Below are 17010 nucleotides of genomic sequence, written 5' to 3'. Positions count from 1 at the left end.
TTGTGTTGTGTGGTGATTTATCAGCTGCTTTGTTTATATGGGGACATCTGCTCAATGTTTTACATTAATTAATTGATGATAGTGACGGTAGAAGGAATTTATGACTCACAGTTTAGTCAACGGCTGCGGCTGACAGGGCTAAGCCTTCAATGGTTTTTAGTATTTTTATGAATATTGTGATGACCACAGTGCATACTTTGTGAATACTTTACCGCAATGGTCACTCACTTTGTTTGTTCAAGGCACGCAAATACAAGAATCTCAGGTCAAAATAGGGGCAAAATATTATTCCATGGGCCACAAGTTTGAACAGTGCTGATGGGAATGAGTTAAAAATGAGAGCACATGTTATGTTTTGTGTTTTTTTTAGTGGGGAGAGTGGAGCTGGTAAGACTGTGGCAGCCAAATATATTATGGGATATATCTCCAGAGTGTCAGGAGGTGGACCCAGGGTGCAGGTGAGTCCAACTTCTCGGAAAAAAAAAAAAGGAAATCCTGTCAAGATATTTGCTCATTCCATAATAAGATCTGAATTTGATGAGGAAGTGCCAACACTGCAGCTGCAATGGGATTCCAACTTCTCCATTTTATCCCTTCTATATCCCTAAATGAATGGGAAAACATCTTGAGGCTGTGTTAAACGTTGGATTGTCACTCTAAACTGCACTACTGATAAATTGTTCTTGTTTCCATTGAGCACAGCAGTACAGTTCAATTCAGTTCACCGCAAAAAAATTGGAACTGTAAAAAACAAGGCTCACGTTTCCACTGCGGCGTGATGTGTAGTAGTGCACCCAAAAATTGTTAGCGAACAACTTGTGCAAAAAGTACTACATTTGCCAACAACTTTTGGAAACTATAGTCTTTTATAAGGCATCTATTGAACACATTGGCTGCCAGTCAAAATAGATTGGACATCCAGTGCCGTCAAAGGATAAATAGTTGCATGAATGCTTTTAAAACGTTTACTGACTAAGTGACAATTTTTGGGAATTAAAACTATTTCACCTGATAATTACCTGTCATCCATATATATTTGGAATTATGGGCCATATGGGCCACATAACCCTGGTAAACCCAAAACCTGATGTCCATGATGCAATCATGATTACATAGTTTTTATTATTTCTTTTTTTCCCTCTTATTGGGGAAAAACAAAATAGAACGACACATTCATGTAAACAAAATCAATATAATTAATTTGAATAAAAACTCAAATTCACACCAGCTATGGCCCCAAAAACAACTAGAATTTTTTTTCTCCCTATTTTTCATTGCATTTAATTCATTGACAACAATAGATGTCCAATTCATTTAAACTAAGACTTCTGGCTTATTTTCATTCAAAATCCATAGAACTTGCGGTGTGAATGGCAGCCAATGAATTTTCATGAGTGCCGCATAATGGTCAAACATGGTTAAATTATATACACCTATAAAATTATAGTACATTGAGGTTCACCCAAAAAAATCCCCAAAACCCTGAACAAAGCACTAATATCCCCAACATTGTCTAAGCGGTGTCATTCATTCCATTCTCCAATAAGGAAGTCTGCAATTTCAATCTCACAAGTCTGACATAGAAATACCTTGCAAAGGAAAGATGTCCTCCAGACACTGTCTATTTGTACAAAGAATATGCGAGTGGAAAGTTCCAGAGTCACACTCACTAGTGAGGGTGTGAAGAATGTAATGTCTTTACCTAATGCACTCGATGGTATGCATGTGTGTATTTGTGTGTCCTCACAGCACGTCAAAGACATCATCCTGCAGTCCAATCCGCTGCTGGAAGCCTTTGGCAACGCCAAGACTGTTCGAAACAACAACTCCAGTAGATTTGTAAGACTTCCCAATACCTCACGCCACTCTCCGACTGATTTCCTTTGAATGTTTTTAAAAGACAGGCATGGCGAGTCCATTTGAAATAGGGGTGCTTGTGTGAAGATGGTGCACAGGGGTAATTGGAGATTGGATTAGAATAACACAGTCAAGTCACACTTTAACAGCTTGCTTTGTCTCATAGAAATGTCTTCATATAATATCAGGTTTTGCTTTTTTACCCTCTGGTTAAAACATTTTCAACTCGGTGAGATGCAGAATAGATTGAAAAATGAATGAGAAAATTTAGGGTTTATTTAAAAATGGGAATCTTCTCCTCTATAAAGCACAAAAGGTTATATATTGAGGTTATCGCACTTAGCAAATAATTTGCACAAAAAGTTAGATTTTTATGCTAAATAAAATCTAAATTCACGCGTTCAGTGCTGTCAAAGGCAAAGAACGGTGATCATTTTACTAACTATCTCACGGTTAGATTCCTAAAATGAAGGCCAACCAACTGTCATGCAGGTTTTTACTGAAGAGACAAAGCTGTATTTCAAGGTGGGGGACTTTTTTCCGTTTGAGTCTCCCATACTGAATTTATATGATGCAAAGATTTAACATATGTTTATTCTACATTATGAGCATGTGAGTACTCTTGGGTTGCATCCATCTTCAGAATTGTGTGCCAGATCAAATGCTCGGTGCACGACAAAGAGGAGAGGCCGTTGTTGTCTCAACCCTGCCGTACTGTCTCGGGAAACATCCATTTATTTTGGCTTGAACGACCTTTAAATAAGCTCTTTCGAGGTAGCGTCTTTGGATAAATAATGGATCTGCTCAGTGCCGAGCTACCGCTCTCAGTTTGAGAGCGACTGGAAAAGAGATTACGTTACACGCCCTGTCTGGTGAAGAAAGTGAAAAGGCAGTAAAATGTTGATATGGAAGCGCGCACAGGAGCACGTCTGTGAGGCCTCTCGGTTGGTGAAAATGTCTCTCTGGTCCATCAGGGGAAATATTTTGAGATCCAGTTCAGCAACGGCGGCGAGCCAGATGGAGGGAAAATCTCCAACTTCCTTCTGGAGAAGTCACGTGTCGTCATGAGGAATCCTGGCGAGAGGAGTTTCCATATATTCTATCAGGTGGGGGCTATTTACAACCTGTGAAGTAATGAGGAACAGCTCATTGTTAACTGGTAATACATTATATTATAAGATTCTTCTTCACCCAATGTTATTGTTATTACTGAAATGTTTCATCTTTGGTACTCAATTCCCCCAAAATAAGATTTATGTTACCGTGCGACTTGTGTTTAATTTCTTTCTGGGCATTTTTTGACTGCTGCGACTCCTAGTTTGAATAATAGAGTAGATACATTTCCTGTAATCCATCTTGTCAGGTTCTGATGTAGATGTGATCCAGCACAGCTTTACATGTCATTATGTGTCTGGTTACAGCTAATAGAAGGGGCCAGCCAAGACCAGAAGAATAGCCTTGGAATCACAAGTTTGGATTATTACACTTACCTCAACCAGTCTGCTGCCTACAAAGTGGACGACATTAATGACAAAAATGACTTCCAGGAGACCATGGTAACTCTCAACCAGTGAGTTTGTCCCCTGCGGTCTACAGTTTCAGTATGACTCTGGTCTCTGTTTATTGCCAGCATGCCATGAAGGTGATTGGCATCTCGGACCAAGATCGCTCCATGGTTCTTCAGATTGTGGCAGGGGTCCTGCACGTTGGCAACATCAGCTTCAAGGAGGCGGGCAACTACGCAGCTGTGGAGAGTGAAGAGTGTAAGTGCTTTGTGTTTGCCACAGTCCTGCCAGCTGCCACTTGGACTAACAACAACCTCCCACGGTTCACAATTGGCAACGACAAAAGGTGACTTTAGCACCAGCTCCAAGTGGATTGGCCTTAAAGGAGAACTGGTGTAGTGGACTGACGCATTCCCAGACACAGTCAATGTGCAGACTTGAGGGCTATTTCCTTTTAAGGGAAGTGAGTCATATTAATGAGTCAGGGAGGGGTTCTCAGGGGACAGCAGAAACGCCAAGTTGGGGTAAATGAGCTGCTGTGTGCGCACCCTTTTTTTTGGCCACTTGAATTCAGTAGTCATTTTTCATGACTTGTATTCTTTGGGTTGCGTAATATGAAAATGCCACCGTTTTCTATTTTTGGACTAAAGTGATGTCATCAGCGTCAAGTTTATGGTCGGGAAGACTTTATCATCTATTTATAATCATATCGCGTAATATGAAAATGCCACCGTTTTCTATTTTTTGACTAAAGTGATGTCATCAACATCAAGTTTATGGTCGGGGAGACTTTATTATCTCTTGTTAATCTTTTATAGGGCACGCATTTAAATACTATAAAATTCATTTTAAAAGTGTTATTTCTGTGTTTGTTCATTTGAATTTTGGTTTTATAAGACTATCATTTTTTTTTTTTTTATTTATTCATGAAAAAAGTATATATGAAAACTATGATTAGATATTTTAAAAAATGCAATTATAATTGACAAATTGGTTTATGTAGGCCAGACAGGCTGCTCAAATTTGAATATTTTGGCCTAAATCTTATTATTTTGATTATTTCAATTACCAAAGAGTCACTTGACCAATAAAAATGGTGGACAGTCTCTACTGTACACAATTTGTAGATTTTTTGCTTCCATCACAACTCCTCAAAATGATTGTTTCCTTCTTTTCACTTCCAGTTCTAGCCTTTCCAGCTTTTTTGCTGGGCATTGACCAGAATCGTTTGAAGGAGAAACTGACCAGCCGCAAGATGGACAGCAAATGGGGAAACGCTGTGGAGTCCATCGATGTGACTTTGAACGTGGAGCAGGCGTGTTACACGCGTGATGCCCTTTCCAAAGCCTTGCACTCGCGTGTCTTTGACTTCCTGGTTGAGGTAACTAACATATATTTCAACACATTGAAATGAAAAGTATTTTTAGTTAAATGATTTAAACCAACCCTATAAAATTATATAATAAAGATTTTCACCACTCATGTAATGTAATGAAATGTTTTTTTTTCCTTTTCAGTCAATCAATAAAGCCATGGTAAAGGATCTCCAGGAGTTGAATATCGGCGTTTTGGACATTTACGGATTTGAGATTTTCCAAGTGAGTGTTCAACCAGCTGACACAAAGTAACCATCCAATAAAAAAAAACGGATTAAACGCCCTCGATAAGACTTAACTTCTTGGGGTACCATCTCCTGATTAAAGGAGCAGGCACCAACATGTACTTCTAATCAGATTATACGTTTGTTTAGTTGGCTTCATGGGATTGTTTGTTACCCCGCTCTGGTTTGCTACTAAAACATCAACATTACAGCCTGTGAATACAATCAAAATCCGTATTCGCGAGGTTCTCTCCCGCGCAGTCCGAAAAGGTCATCAAGGCAGGAAGATGCACATAAGGCTCGGGCTGAAGGTCCATTGTGAATGACACAATGTGGCTTTTCCTCTCAATACAGGCAGCCCACCCAAACAAAGCCCATTGAGGCCAAAGGATATCCGCCGTCATCAAGACAAAGCTCACTTAACGTCTTTGCCTTTTTATTAACCGTGTATTGTCTCTTTCTCCTTTAGAAAAACGGATTTGAGCAGTTCTGCATCAACTTTGTGAATGAAAAACTGCAGCAAATTTTCATTGAGCTCACACTCAAGGCTGAGCAGGTGAGGTTTATCAGCCTCATTTTATTCTCTCATTTTTGTCCTTTACTCACTTTATTCTCCTGTGTGTACGTGTGTTTGTAGGAGGAGTATGTGCAGGAGGGCATAAAGTGGAGTCCTATTGAGTACTTCAACAACAAGATTGTCTGCGACCTCATCGAGAGTAAAGTAAATGGATATTGTGTATATACACACCTTAGGGCTGCCACAAACCAAAATTTTAATACTCAACTGCTCAACTGTTGACAAGTTATCTAACTAATGATTTTATAAATTATATAAATGTCATCATTTATTGATGATATTGCAAAAAAAATGTGATTTACCTCATTTTCATTTTTAAAAATAATACATGAAAATGTAATATGTCTGAATATTTTTTAATTCAATTAGAAGTTAACTTCATAAACTCATTATCACAATTTTTAAATATTTTTTATGTGAAAAAGTAATACCTATCATAACATTCTTCTTTCTTCTTCAAGTTTTTAGGAGAATTCTTCCTTTAACCATTATCTTAGTATGAGATTAGGAGTGATTAGAATTCCATGCATCTGATCTGTACCAGTTCATGTCGTCCTTAACAAAACACTAGGTGTGTGTGAGTGGAGTTGGACACACTGTCAGCACTGTTGACTGAAACAAGACTGCGTGTGTCCACTGGCCCTTACACTGTGCCTTTTACAACAAATTTCTATGGCTATATAATCTTTTATAACCATGATAGTATTGAGCAAGGTTTAAGGGTTGAATTAGAGCAGGGGTGTCAGACTCAGGTTGGTTCGTGGGCCGCTTTAACGTCAACTTGATTTCACGTGGGCCGGACCATTTCAGATATAATATTTAGATGTTTTTTTTATAAATGGATTAAAAGCCCTGAATATTCATTTTTTCATAGATCTAAAACAATGTTTATTTTAACTTTTCTTATATATATTTTTAGATTTTACAAAATGATTTTTGAACTAAAAACACAGAAAAAAAATATTAAAAATGACAATTATTGATTTAAAAGGGGGAAAATCAGGAAATTTAATATACATCTATACTCTTCATTTTAATTTGATCCTAAAACAGAAAGTCGGCACTCATGATTTACTTTCCCGGGCCACACAAAATGATGCGGCGGCCCAGATTTGGCCCCCGGGCTGCCACTTTGACACATGTGAATTAGAGGAACTTTGAAATCTCACTCTTGACATTTTAAATAAGAAAGCTTATTTTGAAGCCAAAATTTCCTAAAATTCCCTTGTAGTATTTCATCAAGTTGTAGAGGACTTTAAATTTGTGTTTCCTCAACACGTTTGGATGACCCAGTGGTTTTTTTTTTCCCCGTACTTCCCAGAACCCTCCCGGCATCATGAGCATCCTGGACGACGTGTGCGCCACCATGCACGCGGTCGGCGAGGGGGCAGACCAGACCATGCTGCAGAAGCTCCGCATGCAGATCAACACTCACGAGCACTTCAACAGCTGGAACCAAGGCTTCATCATCCACCACTATGCTGGCAAGGTCGGTCCAAACATCAACACACGCTTCATGACAGGTGTAACAAATTCTGCCAGGAAAAGGATCGTCATACTTAACAATATTTTGGTGCCAAGCTGAAGCAGACAAATGGCATTTCAGCAGACAATTCTTTATAACCGATCAAAATGGCACATCTGTTGGTGCCGAAAAACAACGAGAGTAATTTAACCATAAATAACCCGATCCAAAAACAATTAGCGATTTAGTCGGCTAGCAAAATAATTGTTTGTGGCAAAGTAGTGCTGGAGCTAAAATTCTGGCACAGCTATCAGGGAGTACTAACAAATAACTTGCTCATGATATACAATGTTTCTGCTGCATTTATTCCACTGCAAATAGATTTCTTGTTGAATTTAGTGGATATATTTTATCGTCCAAAAACAATGGTATGCTCAAGATACCGCTGTATATTTTTGTACTGTAGCTCATTCTCCCATATATATATACGACCGAAAAGTTACTCCCAATAGCGGTTAGTGGCGTGCAGCGTTATTAAATTGTTATTTTAGCGGTGTCAGTACGGGTATTGCCGCCGCTCCCTATAAATATAGCTTTCACTTCTGGTGGTTATATTTCTGGTAATGATATCATTGCCTTTTTTTAGATTTAAACTAACACTTCTTTAGCATGTCTGCTTTTCTATTTCTATAAGTTCAGCACGCCCGTTACGTAACAACACGACACTTTATACATTACGCAGTCATATTTATGTAGGTTAATATATTCACTTTCATTTTGGGTCTGGGCGGTCACCCTCCTCCAGATGTTTGGTGGCCTTGGCCTGGCACTCATGCCCCATGCTTAATGAGCCATACCATATAATGACTTGTGGGGCTCCCGTGACCAAGCTTGAAACATTCCACCGTTCTCAGGCTAGTAAAGCGAAGGGATAACGTGCACAGATTTGAGTAACACCACACACGACACCTTGGAGGTTTAAAGTTTTTCTTTTTTTTCTTTTTTTGTCTCCCCTCTCCCGAAACTCATCATTCCCCTCTCCCATAAAATGCAACCCGACGATTTCCACTCCTATTTTTGCACGTGGTGTTTTCATCAAGCTCAAGGTTTAAATACTGAAGCTTAACCTTCTATAATGGCCCTTTCCTCGTTTCCAGGTGTCCTACGACGCTGAAGGTTTTTGCGAAAGGAACCGAGATGTACTTTTCAATGACCTCATTGAGTTGATGCAGAGCAGTCAAATGTGAGTAAATTCTATTTCATTGTGGCCACATGTTCCTTTTTCTAAGAAATTTGCATGAAGTTCAATGTGTTTTTCTCTGTCTGTTCTGCCTTCCTTCTATTTATGATTGAATCCACTGTACAGCAAGAGATATCCAATCCAATTATTTCTTTAGCTGCCATTGCGTCCGATCTATTTTGACTGAGAGGGCGAGCGGTGATCAAATCGTAGCCAATGAGTCAAAATGTCACACTGACCCCGCCCAGTCATAACCTAGTCTGACCTTCCCACCCTTTCGGAGGTGTATTGCCTTCACGTCGGGTTGATTAGTCATTTGTGTATAGATAATAATTTTGAGTTCCATTTGAATGGCTGTTTGTTTACACAATTCTCTCTCTATTGAATCAATATACGCTCAGTCTTGGAGAAAATAAACTTCACACGCAATAAAACGCATTTCTCATAAAAGGAAGCCCGGGAAGGAAGGGAGCCGCCTCGTTCTTGAACAGGTTCAAAGTGAACAAAGACATGACCAGTTGTCAGCTGGCTGTTATTAGTCCACACAACCTGCAGAGCCTTTGTTCTCCAACCACCCAGCTCCACACTCAAAATCTAAATAAAGCTACTAAATCCACAACAACACGGGTGCAGAATTCTGACACGAGAAAGAACAATAAAATAACAGTGTGTCCACTGTGGCGCAACACATTTTTGTGGAAAACCAGTTCAAAAGGAGACACAAAGCATGTTTTTCACATTCGTGATCGAATATAAGACAACAGCCTATGTTTCACTTCAACAGGGCGGATTTGGTCAAAACCTAGATGGATTTGCATTGTTAATGGATAATGTTAATCCAAGGCCTTTTGGTTGTTAAATTATTAACTGCTGTTTTCTTTTGGCTAACCCAGGGATGATGTTGACAGTGTGTTGTTAGCGACTCACTGTGCTCACCTTTGTCCTTCAACAGAGCTTTCATCAGAGCTCGCTTCCCTGAAAACCTCAATGCGGAGAAGAAGGGTCGGCCCACTACTGCAGTCAGTAAAATAAAAGTAGGTGTTGTTTTTGTGTGTAATGGTTTATTTTTTATGTTTGTTTCTTTTCATTTGAATGTTTTTTTTTTACGTGTGTATCTGTTTTTATTTTTTGGAACATGTCTGTCATTTTACACATTGTCAATGGTGTTTTAAATTTTGAATTTAAACTTGAGACCGTTCTATTTTCCAAGTGAACATAAGAAATGTCAAATCAATCCAATTTTTGAAAAGCCTGACCTGCCGATCTCAACTTTTTGCCAATTTGTTTCTCTCCAAAAAATATGCACCTTCAATGCACCATTAAATCTTGTTTTATTGTAAAATGTTAACCATTACCTGACAGTGAGCTGAAGCCGAAAGATCAGTAATCAGGCTATCTAGCGGCCAAAAAAAACAATTACCACCGAGTGACTTTGTGGAACTCCACTAAAAATTCCATTTTCCACATTAAGGTAGAAAAGAGGGGCAGACATTTTAATCGTAAACATTGTCGGAGTTGTGAAAGTATGAAAATGAGTTGTGATTTTCCATAGTGGCTGCTGGAGCATGATTGCCATTTTGATACACTGCTTGTATTTGCTCCCTGTTATGCATGAATACATAATTTCGTCTCGTTGTTGTTTAAACCCCCAGAAACAAGCGAATGACCTGGTGAGCACCTTGATGAAATGCACTCCCCATTACATTCGCTGTATCAAACCAAACGAGACCAAGAAACCCCGAGACTGGGAAGAAAGCCGGTAAGCCAGCGAGTCCTTGCAATTTTCTCCCTTGTCTATCTAATGGCCATCTTACCAGATGGGACGTTCCCCCTTCTTTATCGCGTTCTTTCAGGTTCCCTTTCACGGGGCTGAGAAATACTTCTTGTATTGTTTGCAGTCTCTGTACTTCCTGTTAATTAGCAGTGGAATCACTCTTTTGACAGGAAGTCTGAATGTACAAAGTAGATTGTTGGATTTACGTTAGCGAAAAAGTAACTCGGAATTGTACATTGACACAGTGATGAGTCATGCAGGAACTTTCTCAGTAACATCGTCACTTTGTATTGATATTTGGAAAACTAATGGAAAGGTTACTGATGTGTTTTGATGTGTTTACAGTGTCAAGCACCAGGTGGAATATCTGGGTTTGAAGGAAAACATTAGGGTGAGGCGTGCTGGTTACGCCTACCGCCGCGTCTTCAGGAAGTTCCTCAACAGGTAACGCAGCTCCGACAGCAAGAATTTGTCTCGTTAACTGCGGCAATTTTCTCATTCAACTCATTTCAAGGGCTTATTAATAGGAGTGGAGAAACAAACCGGGGGGAAAAAGCTCCTAAGGTGTGGCTTCAATAGTTATTGATTTTGCAGATATGCCATCCTGACCAAAGAGTCGTGGCCCTCGTGGCAAGGCGATGAGAAACAAGGCGTCCTTCACCTCATGCGCTCAGTCAACATGGACCAGGATCAGTTCCAGATGGGCCAAACCAAAGTCTTCGTCAAAGCCCCCGAGTCGGTACGTTGGCCCACGTCGGTCTTCTGTTGTAACCATACTAAAAAAGCGGCATGCAGTTCAAGCTCAATTTACCAGACCCCAAAAAGAACCTAGTTTCAATTAAACAGACAAAAATCTCTCGAGTAGTTCAACCTCATCAGGAATTCAAAAACCTTTTTTGAAGCCCACAAATTTACTTTTAAAAATTCAAATGACATTAAATTTAATGTATATGTTGATTTAAAATATGGTTGTCAAAATCATCTTTGCTGCACGCCACATGGTCGCCAAGTTTTGCTTCAAAGGGCCAATAATTTAGCCAAATCATATGAATATTGCCTATTATTGACTGCACAATCCCTTTTACTAAAGTATGGCCACCCAAAAATCGTTTTTTTTTTTCAGACCTTGAAAAAGTCAAAGATCTTTGTAGACAATTCACCATTCAGAAGGATAAGAAAACGTTTGACCGCGGGAGTACACGGACCTAATTTGACAATTTACGTACTTTAGTAGAACAACAAAGAGCGTCCACGTCAAGCGAGATGCAATAACTGGTTTAAACAGCTTTCGAGCTTACCACACGGCGGGTGGGTGCTCATCATCGGGGAGGAGACGCCACCCGAGCCCTCGCCCGCGTCACCATCCAGCCGACAAAGTACTCAGTGTGGTTGCGGAGTTGACATAACATCCAAAAGGCTCGTCTTTTTTCCACTCCAGCCGTTTTCATGAAAGCGACACTTGTGTCAAGTCTGCGCTTGTGGACATTTGTATACATCGCACGCATACGTGCGTCGGAATGAATGCACAGACAAGTTAGTCTTAAATTCTCCTCACAGCTGATGGTGAATGTTACTCATTCACCACCGCTCAAAGTCCACGTCACCGAGATACGCTTATGAAAGTCTAATATCGCACAGAGTGAAAGCGGCTGACAAGCTTTTCATAACAAAACCTTTCTCGGCGATAAGAGAGGTCGGCTATTTTTTTTTTTAAATGTCGCACGAAACAAGTGAAGGTTGTTGGATGTTGTGCCAGATGGCCGCGAAAACCAAAAGTGCTGACGGACGATCTGGTCATAGCTGACATTTATACAGGATGATTGAAAATGACTGATATTAAGAATGAATGATTTACATTTTTATCACCTTTGTTCATGTAGTTTTTTGTTTTGTCTGTTTGTAACTGACATGACATTGAAAATTATTTTAAAAACGCTCAAAAGAAGCCCAATGGTTCAGTTTCACCAGCTTTGTTGTTGTTATTAGGTTTTTTTTTTTACGCTTTGGTTTGTGGAGATGCAACAGTAGGGGCATGCCGGAGGGCAGGATGTTTAGTCTGGCAATCTTGGAAGCCGCAGTGTGTGATTGCATGTTCTTAATGTCTCGCAGGAAATTACATGTAGACAAAACGCCAAAACGACTAGCTTTCTTCAAATGGGAAAATTATATCCTCAAAATAGCCCTTTAAAATCTTAAGTCATGGTGAGAAGTTTTCAAAGGACCTCAAATTGGCGCTTCTTTTGATGTTTTTGTTGCCTTCTGCAGGGCTTGCAATAAAATCCTGGCAAAACATGGGTATGCACGAGGTCATTTTCGATTTCAAAACAGAGCTTTTGCATGCAAGCTTATTTTGTAATTCTTCATGTACTGTGGGAACATGTCATGGTTTTTAAAAATGCAGAGTCAGCGATTAGAAGCACAAAACTGGAGTCAAGAGACAACTTTTCTTTTACCACAGTGACGCCTGCTGGATTGATCAGAAGGCTGCCCGCTGTAACACCTTTTTGGATGAAATGAATGACTCTGAATTTTTAATTCGTGAATGGAACCTATTTTTTAAATCCCAAAATATCCCATGTGGACATCAGGTTGCAAATATAATTATGAAAGACTAAGAAAACATTTTTGTGATTTTTCACAGCTCTTTCTTCTGGAGGAAACCAGGGAGCGCAAGTTTGACGGTTACGCCAGGACTATCCAGAAAGCCTGGAGGAAATTCGTGGCTTGCAAGAAGTACGTCCAGATGCGCGAGGAAGGTGAGAGAGGTGCCACGTTGTCCACCCAACGTGCGTTTTGCACGCTCTTGCGGTATATTTGACATTTCTTTCGTGCCAGCGTCCGACCTGCTGCTGAATCACAAGGAGAGAAGACGACACAGCCTGAATAGAAACTTTGTGGGCGACTACTTGGGTATGGACGACAGACCAGAACTTCGCCAGTTCCTGGCCAAGAGGGAGAAGATCGACTTCGCCGACACAGTCACGAAATACGATCGCCGCTTTAAGGTGGGTTTGAAAATCAGCTAATCACTAAAGCGGGGAGTTTTCTTGTAGGTGTTTAAATCGCCAATTTCATGATAGCACAATGTGGACGAGGTATGATGGTATGATTTGTTTCCCGCTGACAGTCCATCAAGAGGGACTTGATCTTAACTCCGAGGTCGGTGTACCTCATCGGAAGGGATAAGATAAAACAGGGACCCGAGAAGGGACAAGTGACCGAGGTGCTCAAGCGCAACATCAATGTGGAGAGAATCTTGGGAGTTTCTCTCAGGTATGAAGCCCTCCAAATGAGCAGACCAACTTCCAATTCAATGTCACAATATCTATCAATTGTGCTTTTTTCCCCCGCCCGCCCAGCAACCTGCAGGACGATTTCATGATCATACACGAACAGGAGTACGACAGTTTGCTGCAGTGCGTCTTCAAGACGGAGTTCATCAGCTTACTGGCCCGCAGGTTTGAGGAGAAAACCCAGAGGACTCTGCCACTCAAGTTTAGTAACACGTAAGTTGACGTGCATACACTGGTAAAGCCAAGGCGAGATCTTCGCCGTGACCCGTGCGCGGGGAGAAAACGGAAAGATAGTCCAAAATGGCGTGATGCTTTTTCAGACTGACGCTGAAGCTGAAAAAGGAGAACTGGGGCATCATGAGCGGAGGAGCCGGCACCCGACAGGTCACCTTTGTTCAGGGTCAGGGAGACATGGTGGTGCTCAAGCCTTCCAGCAAAAATCTGCAAGTCAGCATCGGGCCAGGACTTCCGAGGAACACACGTGAGTGGAGCGGCACCCACGTACTGATTAATTGGGGACAAATCAACATTTGCTGCCTTCATTTCTCAGGTCCCACCAGAACCGGCATCACCCAAAGACGCTCCAGGACTCACCAGAACGCGCCCGCAAGGCACGCGCCGGGACCTCCAGGTTGGTTCCCGATGAACGAGTGTTTCTCCGTCTCAAACGATGATGTCGTGATTTATTGCCATTTTTCTCTGGCCTCGTAGTCGCCCACCAGAACGGCGGGCCGAAGAACACCAATCACATGGCCAACATGAGGAACTCGCTCTATCAGCAGCACCGGGGTGACCCCGTCCGCCCCAACCTCCCCAACAACAACAACAACCACAGCCAACCCCGGCAGAGGGGCAGCGTCCGACCGCAACAGGGACCCAACCTGGACTTCCTCAGGGTTCCTGATCAAGGAGCTGCTGGGTGAGGAATTTCACATGCTGCGTTTTAACTCATTGACTGCCAGTGTCAGCGTTAAACATCCAATCCATTCGATCAACAGCATGGGAGAAGGGGGTTGGTTGTCACACGGGTTGGTCGTCGCATTTCCTATAACTCCATCGCCAAAAGGTGGCGTTGCACAAAATCATTCATGTGATCAGAATTACTGCAATACGAAAATCTTGAATCATCTTTAACCAGGTTAGGTAATGGGACTTAGTATCAATTTGCTACTGGTCCCGAAAAATTAGTGGTAATCAGACAAAAATCTGACTAAAAGTTAACATTTTGGCACCCGACTTTTTTAATCTTATTTTTCAACAGAACATTTATTGTGAACCAACTCACAAAGTCAATTTTCATATTTCTACTTATTTTCACTGTATATGTAAATATGTAATACTCATACAGTACTTTAGCAGCTCATTTGTGCATTAGCTGGCTAAAGGTTTGTCACTAAAAACATTTTTCTTTCATCACTACCTTGTTTTAAAATAAGCTGTTTAATATTTTAAGTCATGATCCGCCATTGATGACGACTTTATTTTACTTTTATACACGATAGTCTCCCAAAAAAACCAAAATATTAGTAGTAGTTCCACAATTTAAACAAAATGTGACAAGAACACCTGGAAAAAAAATGATAAATGAACACCGCAATCATTTTATTTTATGTTTTTAAACCAAACGATAAGAACAAAATCCACTCACACAAAATGTTTGCCAAGTCAAAGCAAGAAAGAGCATTTCTGCAATAGTCTGAATATAACAAAAATGGCCGTCTGACATCAACTAATGTTTCCTTCGCCAGAGCCCACCGACCATCAACCGCCAGACCTCCGCCGGGGGGTGGGCGACCCAAGCCGGCGCCTAAGCCCAAACCTCATGTCCCCCAGTGCAAAGCCCTGTACGCCTACGACGCCCAGGACACCGACGAACTCAGCTTTAACGCCGACGATGTCATTGACATCATCAAAGAGGGTAACGTGCACACTTATGCTCAACTTCCCGATAGAAAAACAAAAAAAATGATCACTTTATCGTCTGGGTAGAACCTTGACCGATATCTTTTAATAAATGAATCATCACGGGGGGAAAAAAGCTGACACTCATGAAAAAGGAGGTTTTTGACTTTCATGAGTAATTCATCAAAGAGTCAGAAAATGCCTTCATTTATATATATATTGAGGGATAATTCGATCATGTTAAAACTATAGTCGGCCGCTTTATATAGAAACGATATGTTATTTCAGACGCTTCTGGGTGGTGGTCCGGACGTCTACGAGGGAAGCAGGGTCTCTTTCCCAACAACTACGTGGCCAAGATTTAGGCGGACCACCATCGGGCGGACGGACGGAAGCGTGAAGAAGCACTGTGGGATTTCGGGGGGAATCCTCCACTACTGCCTTGCATAGTCCATGAATGTAAAACTTTCTTCGCGACTACACTTCCCCACACACAAGGATCACTTTTGTCCTTTTGGGAAGTGCGGAACAAAAACTATTTATTGTATTTATACACGCTTTCTCTCCTGAACTCTATTTTTTTTGCTTTTTAATGTGTAATCTGGGAACAGGCTGTGATTTAAGATGTTTTTTTTTTTAATTCCTCTTCTTTGATAATTCCTAAAAGAGGCCGTCATATTTATTACGTCAACGGGGAATGAATGGACGTTGACTCGTGATTTTAGAGTGTTTTTAGTCACCAAAGATAGTCTGTGTGTACTGTAACCTGAAGCACACCAACTTTGGTGTGGTAGCACTTTATCAGTACAGGTACTACTAGCTTGGACACTAACTTTGTGGAGAAATGAAGGCCAATGTTGTTTACACGAAAACAGACAGTTTAGTTTTAGTTCCGTATCCCGGACTCGCAGGCTCTCGTTGACGTCCAATCCATTGGAACGGGGAGGCGTCTTTCCCGGTTCAAATGGGATGGACTGACGGACGTTTGAGCGGGATATCGGCCTATTGGGTATTTGTGCGACTGGTCACAAGGTGGCTTTTTCTTCCCCACCGGACAAGGGCGAGGACTCACTCAAGCGATTTTTTTTGGGGGGGGGGGGATTTTTGTGCACCGCAAGTGTCATTTTTCATTCACGTGGCTCCGTTTGAGCCAATCACCGCTTTGTCTCCATGTCGCTTCATCACTTTGGTTCTTGGGTGCTCTTAAAAGCATCCTTGTGCAATACAAGACAGGAAATTACTTTTTAAAAAATAAAGCATGTATTGTTAAGTGTTTGCCCTGATTTTTTTAACCTAACTGCTTAATGCTGATAAGCATTCCACGTTCCCCAACTTTTCTTTATCTACAATTCCTTTTCACATGATTTTATATATATATATACATATATACATATACACACATACATATATATGCATACATATACTATGTATATATACATACTATATATATACATACATACACATATACATACATACACACACACATACATATACACATATATACATACACACACATACACATATATACATACACACACATACATAAACACATATACACACACACATATATATATATACATACATACATACATATACATATATATAATATACATATATATAATATACACATATATATAATAAAATATAATATAATCATTTTCAAGTATCCCTAACTCAGAACTTTACCATTTTGAATATATAAAAAAAGCACTATTCCTACTTCTTCAAACTTTAGGGGTACTTAAATTTAGGACATTTTTAACATACTAAACAGTTTAAATGTAGGTTTGAGATGCC

General features: G+C 40.6%; 1 protein-coding gene across 1 annotated transcript in view; it reads left to right on the top strand.

Annotated features, from left to right (window-relative positions):
- Positions 1-16483, top strand: part of myo1ea (myosin IEa) — a 34019-nt gene extending 17536 nt beyond the window's left edge. Inside the window, exons 5-28 of the mRNA XM_077626204.1 lie at positions 371-458; positions 1750-1839; positions 2832-2963; positions 3279-3413; positions 3488-3620; positions 4547-4743; positions 4880-4960; positions 5432-5518; positions 5600-5683; positions 6861-7028; positions 8162-8247; positions 9197-9278; positions 9897-10003; positions 10364-10462; positions 10613-10757; positions 12660-12774; positions 12854-13023; positions 13146-13291; positions 13378-13524; positions 13632-13792; positions 13862-13942; positions 14023-14230; positions 15060-15229; positions 15502-16483. Coding sequence (XP_077482330.1) covers positions 371-458; positions 1750-1839; positions 2832-2963; positions 3279-3413; positions 3488-3620; positions 4547-4743; positions 4880-4960; positions 5432-5518; positions 5600-5683; positions 6861-7028; positions 8162-8247; positions 9197-9278; positions 9897-10003; positions 10364-10462; positions 10613-10757; positions 12660-12774; positions 12854-13023; positions 13146-13291; positions 13378-13524; positions 13632-13792; positions 13862-13942; positions 14023-14230; positions 15060-15229; positions 15502-15578 — 2989 coding nt within the window. The 3' untranslated portion in view covers positions 15579-16483. The remainder of the gene's footprint in view (positions 1-370; positions 459-1749; positions 1840-2831; positions 2964-3278; positions 3414-3487; positions 3621-4546; positions 4744-4879; positions 4961-5431; positions 5519-5599; positions 5684-6860; positions 7029-8161; positions 8248-9196; positions 9279-9896; positions 10004-10363; positions 10463-10612; positions 10758-12659; positions 12775-12853; positions 13024-13145; positions 13292-13377; positions 13525-13631; positions 13793-13861; positions 13943-14022; positions 14231-15059; positions 15230-15501) is intronic.
- Positions 16484-17010: the final 527 nt, after the last annotated feature.

Source organism: Stigmatopora argus, chromosome 2 (genome assembly GCF_051989625.1).
Source record: "Stigmatopora argus isolate UIUO_Sarg chromosome 2, RoL_Sarg_1.0, whole genome shotgun sequence".
Classification (NCBI taxonomy): Eukaryota; Metazoa; Chordata; class Actinopteri; order Syngnathiformes; family Syngnathidae; genus Stigmatopora; species Stigmatopora argus.
This window is presented reverse-complemented; position numbering and strand designations above follow the sequence as displayed.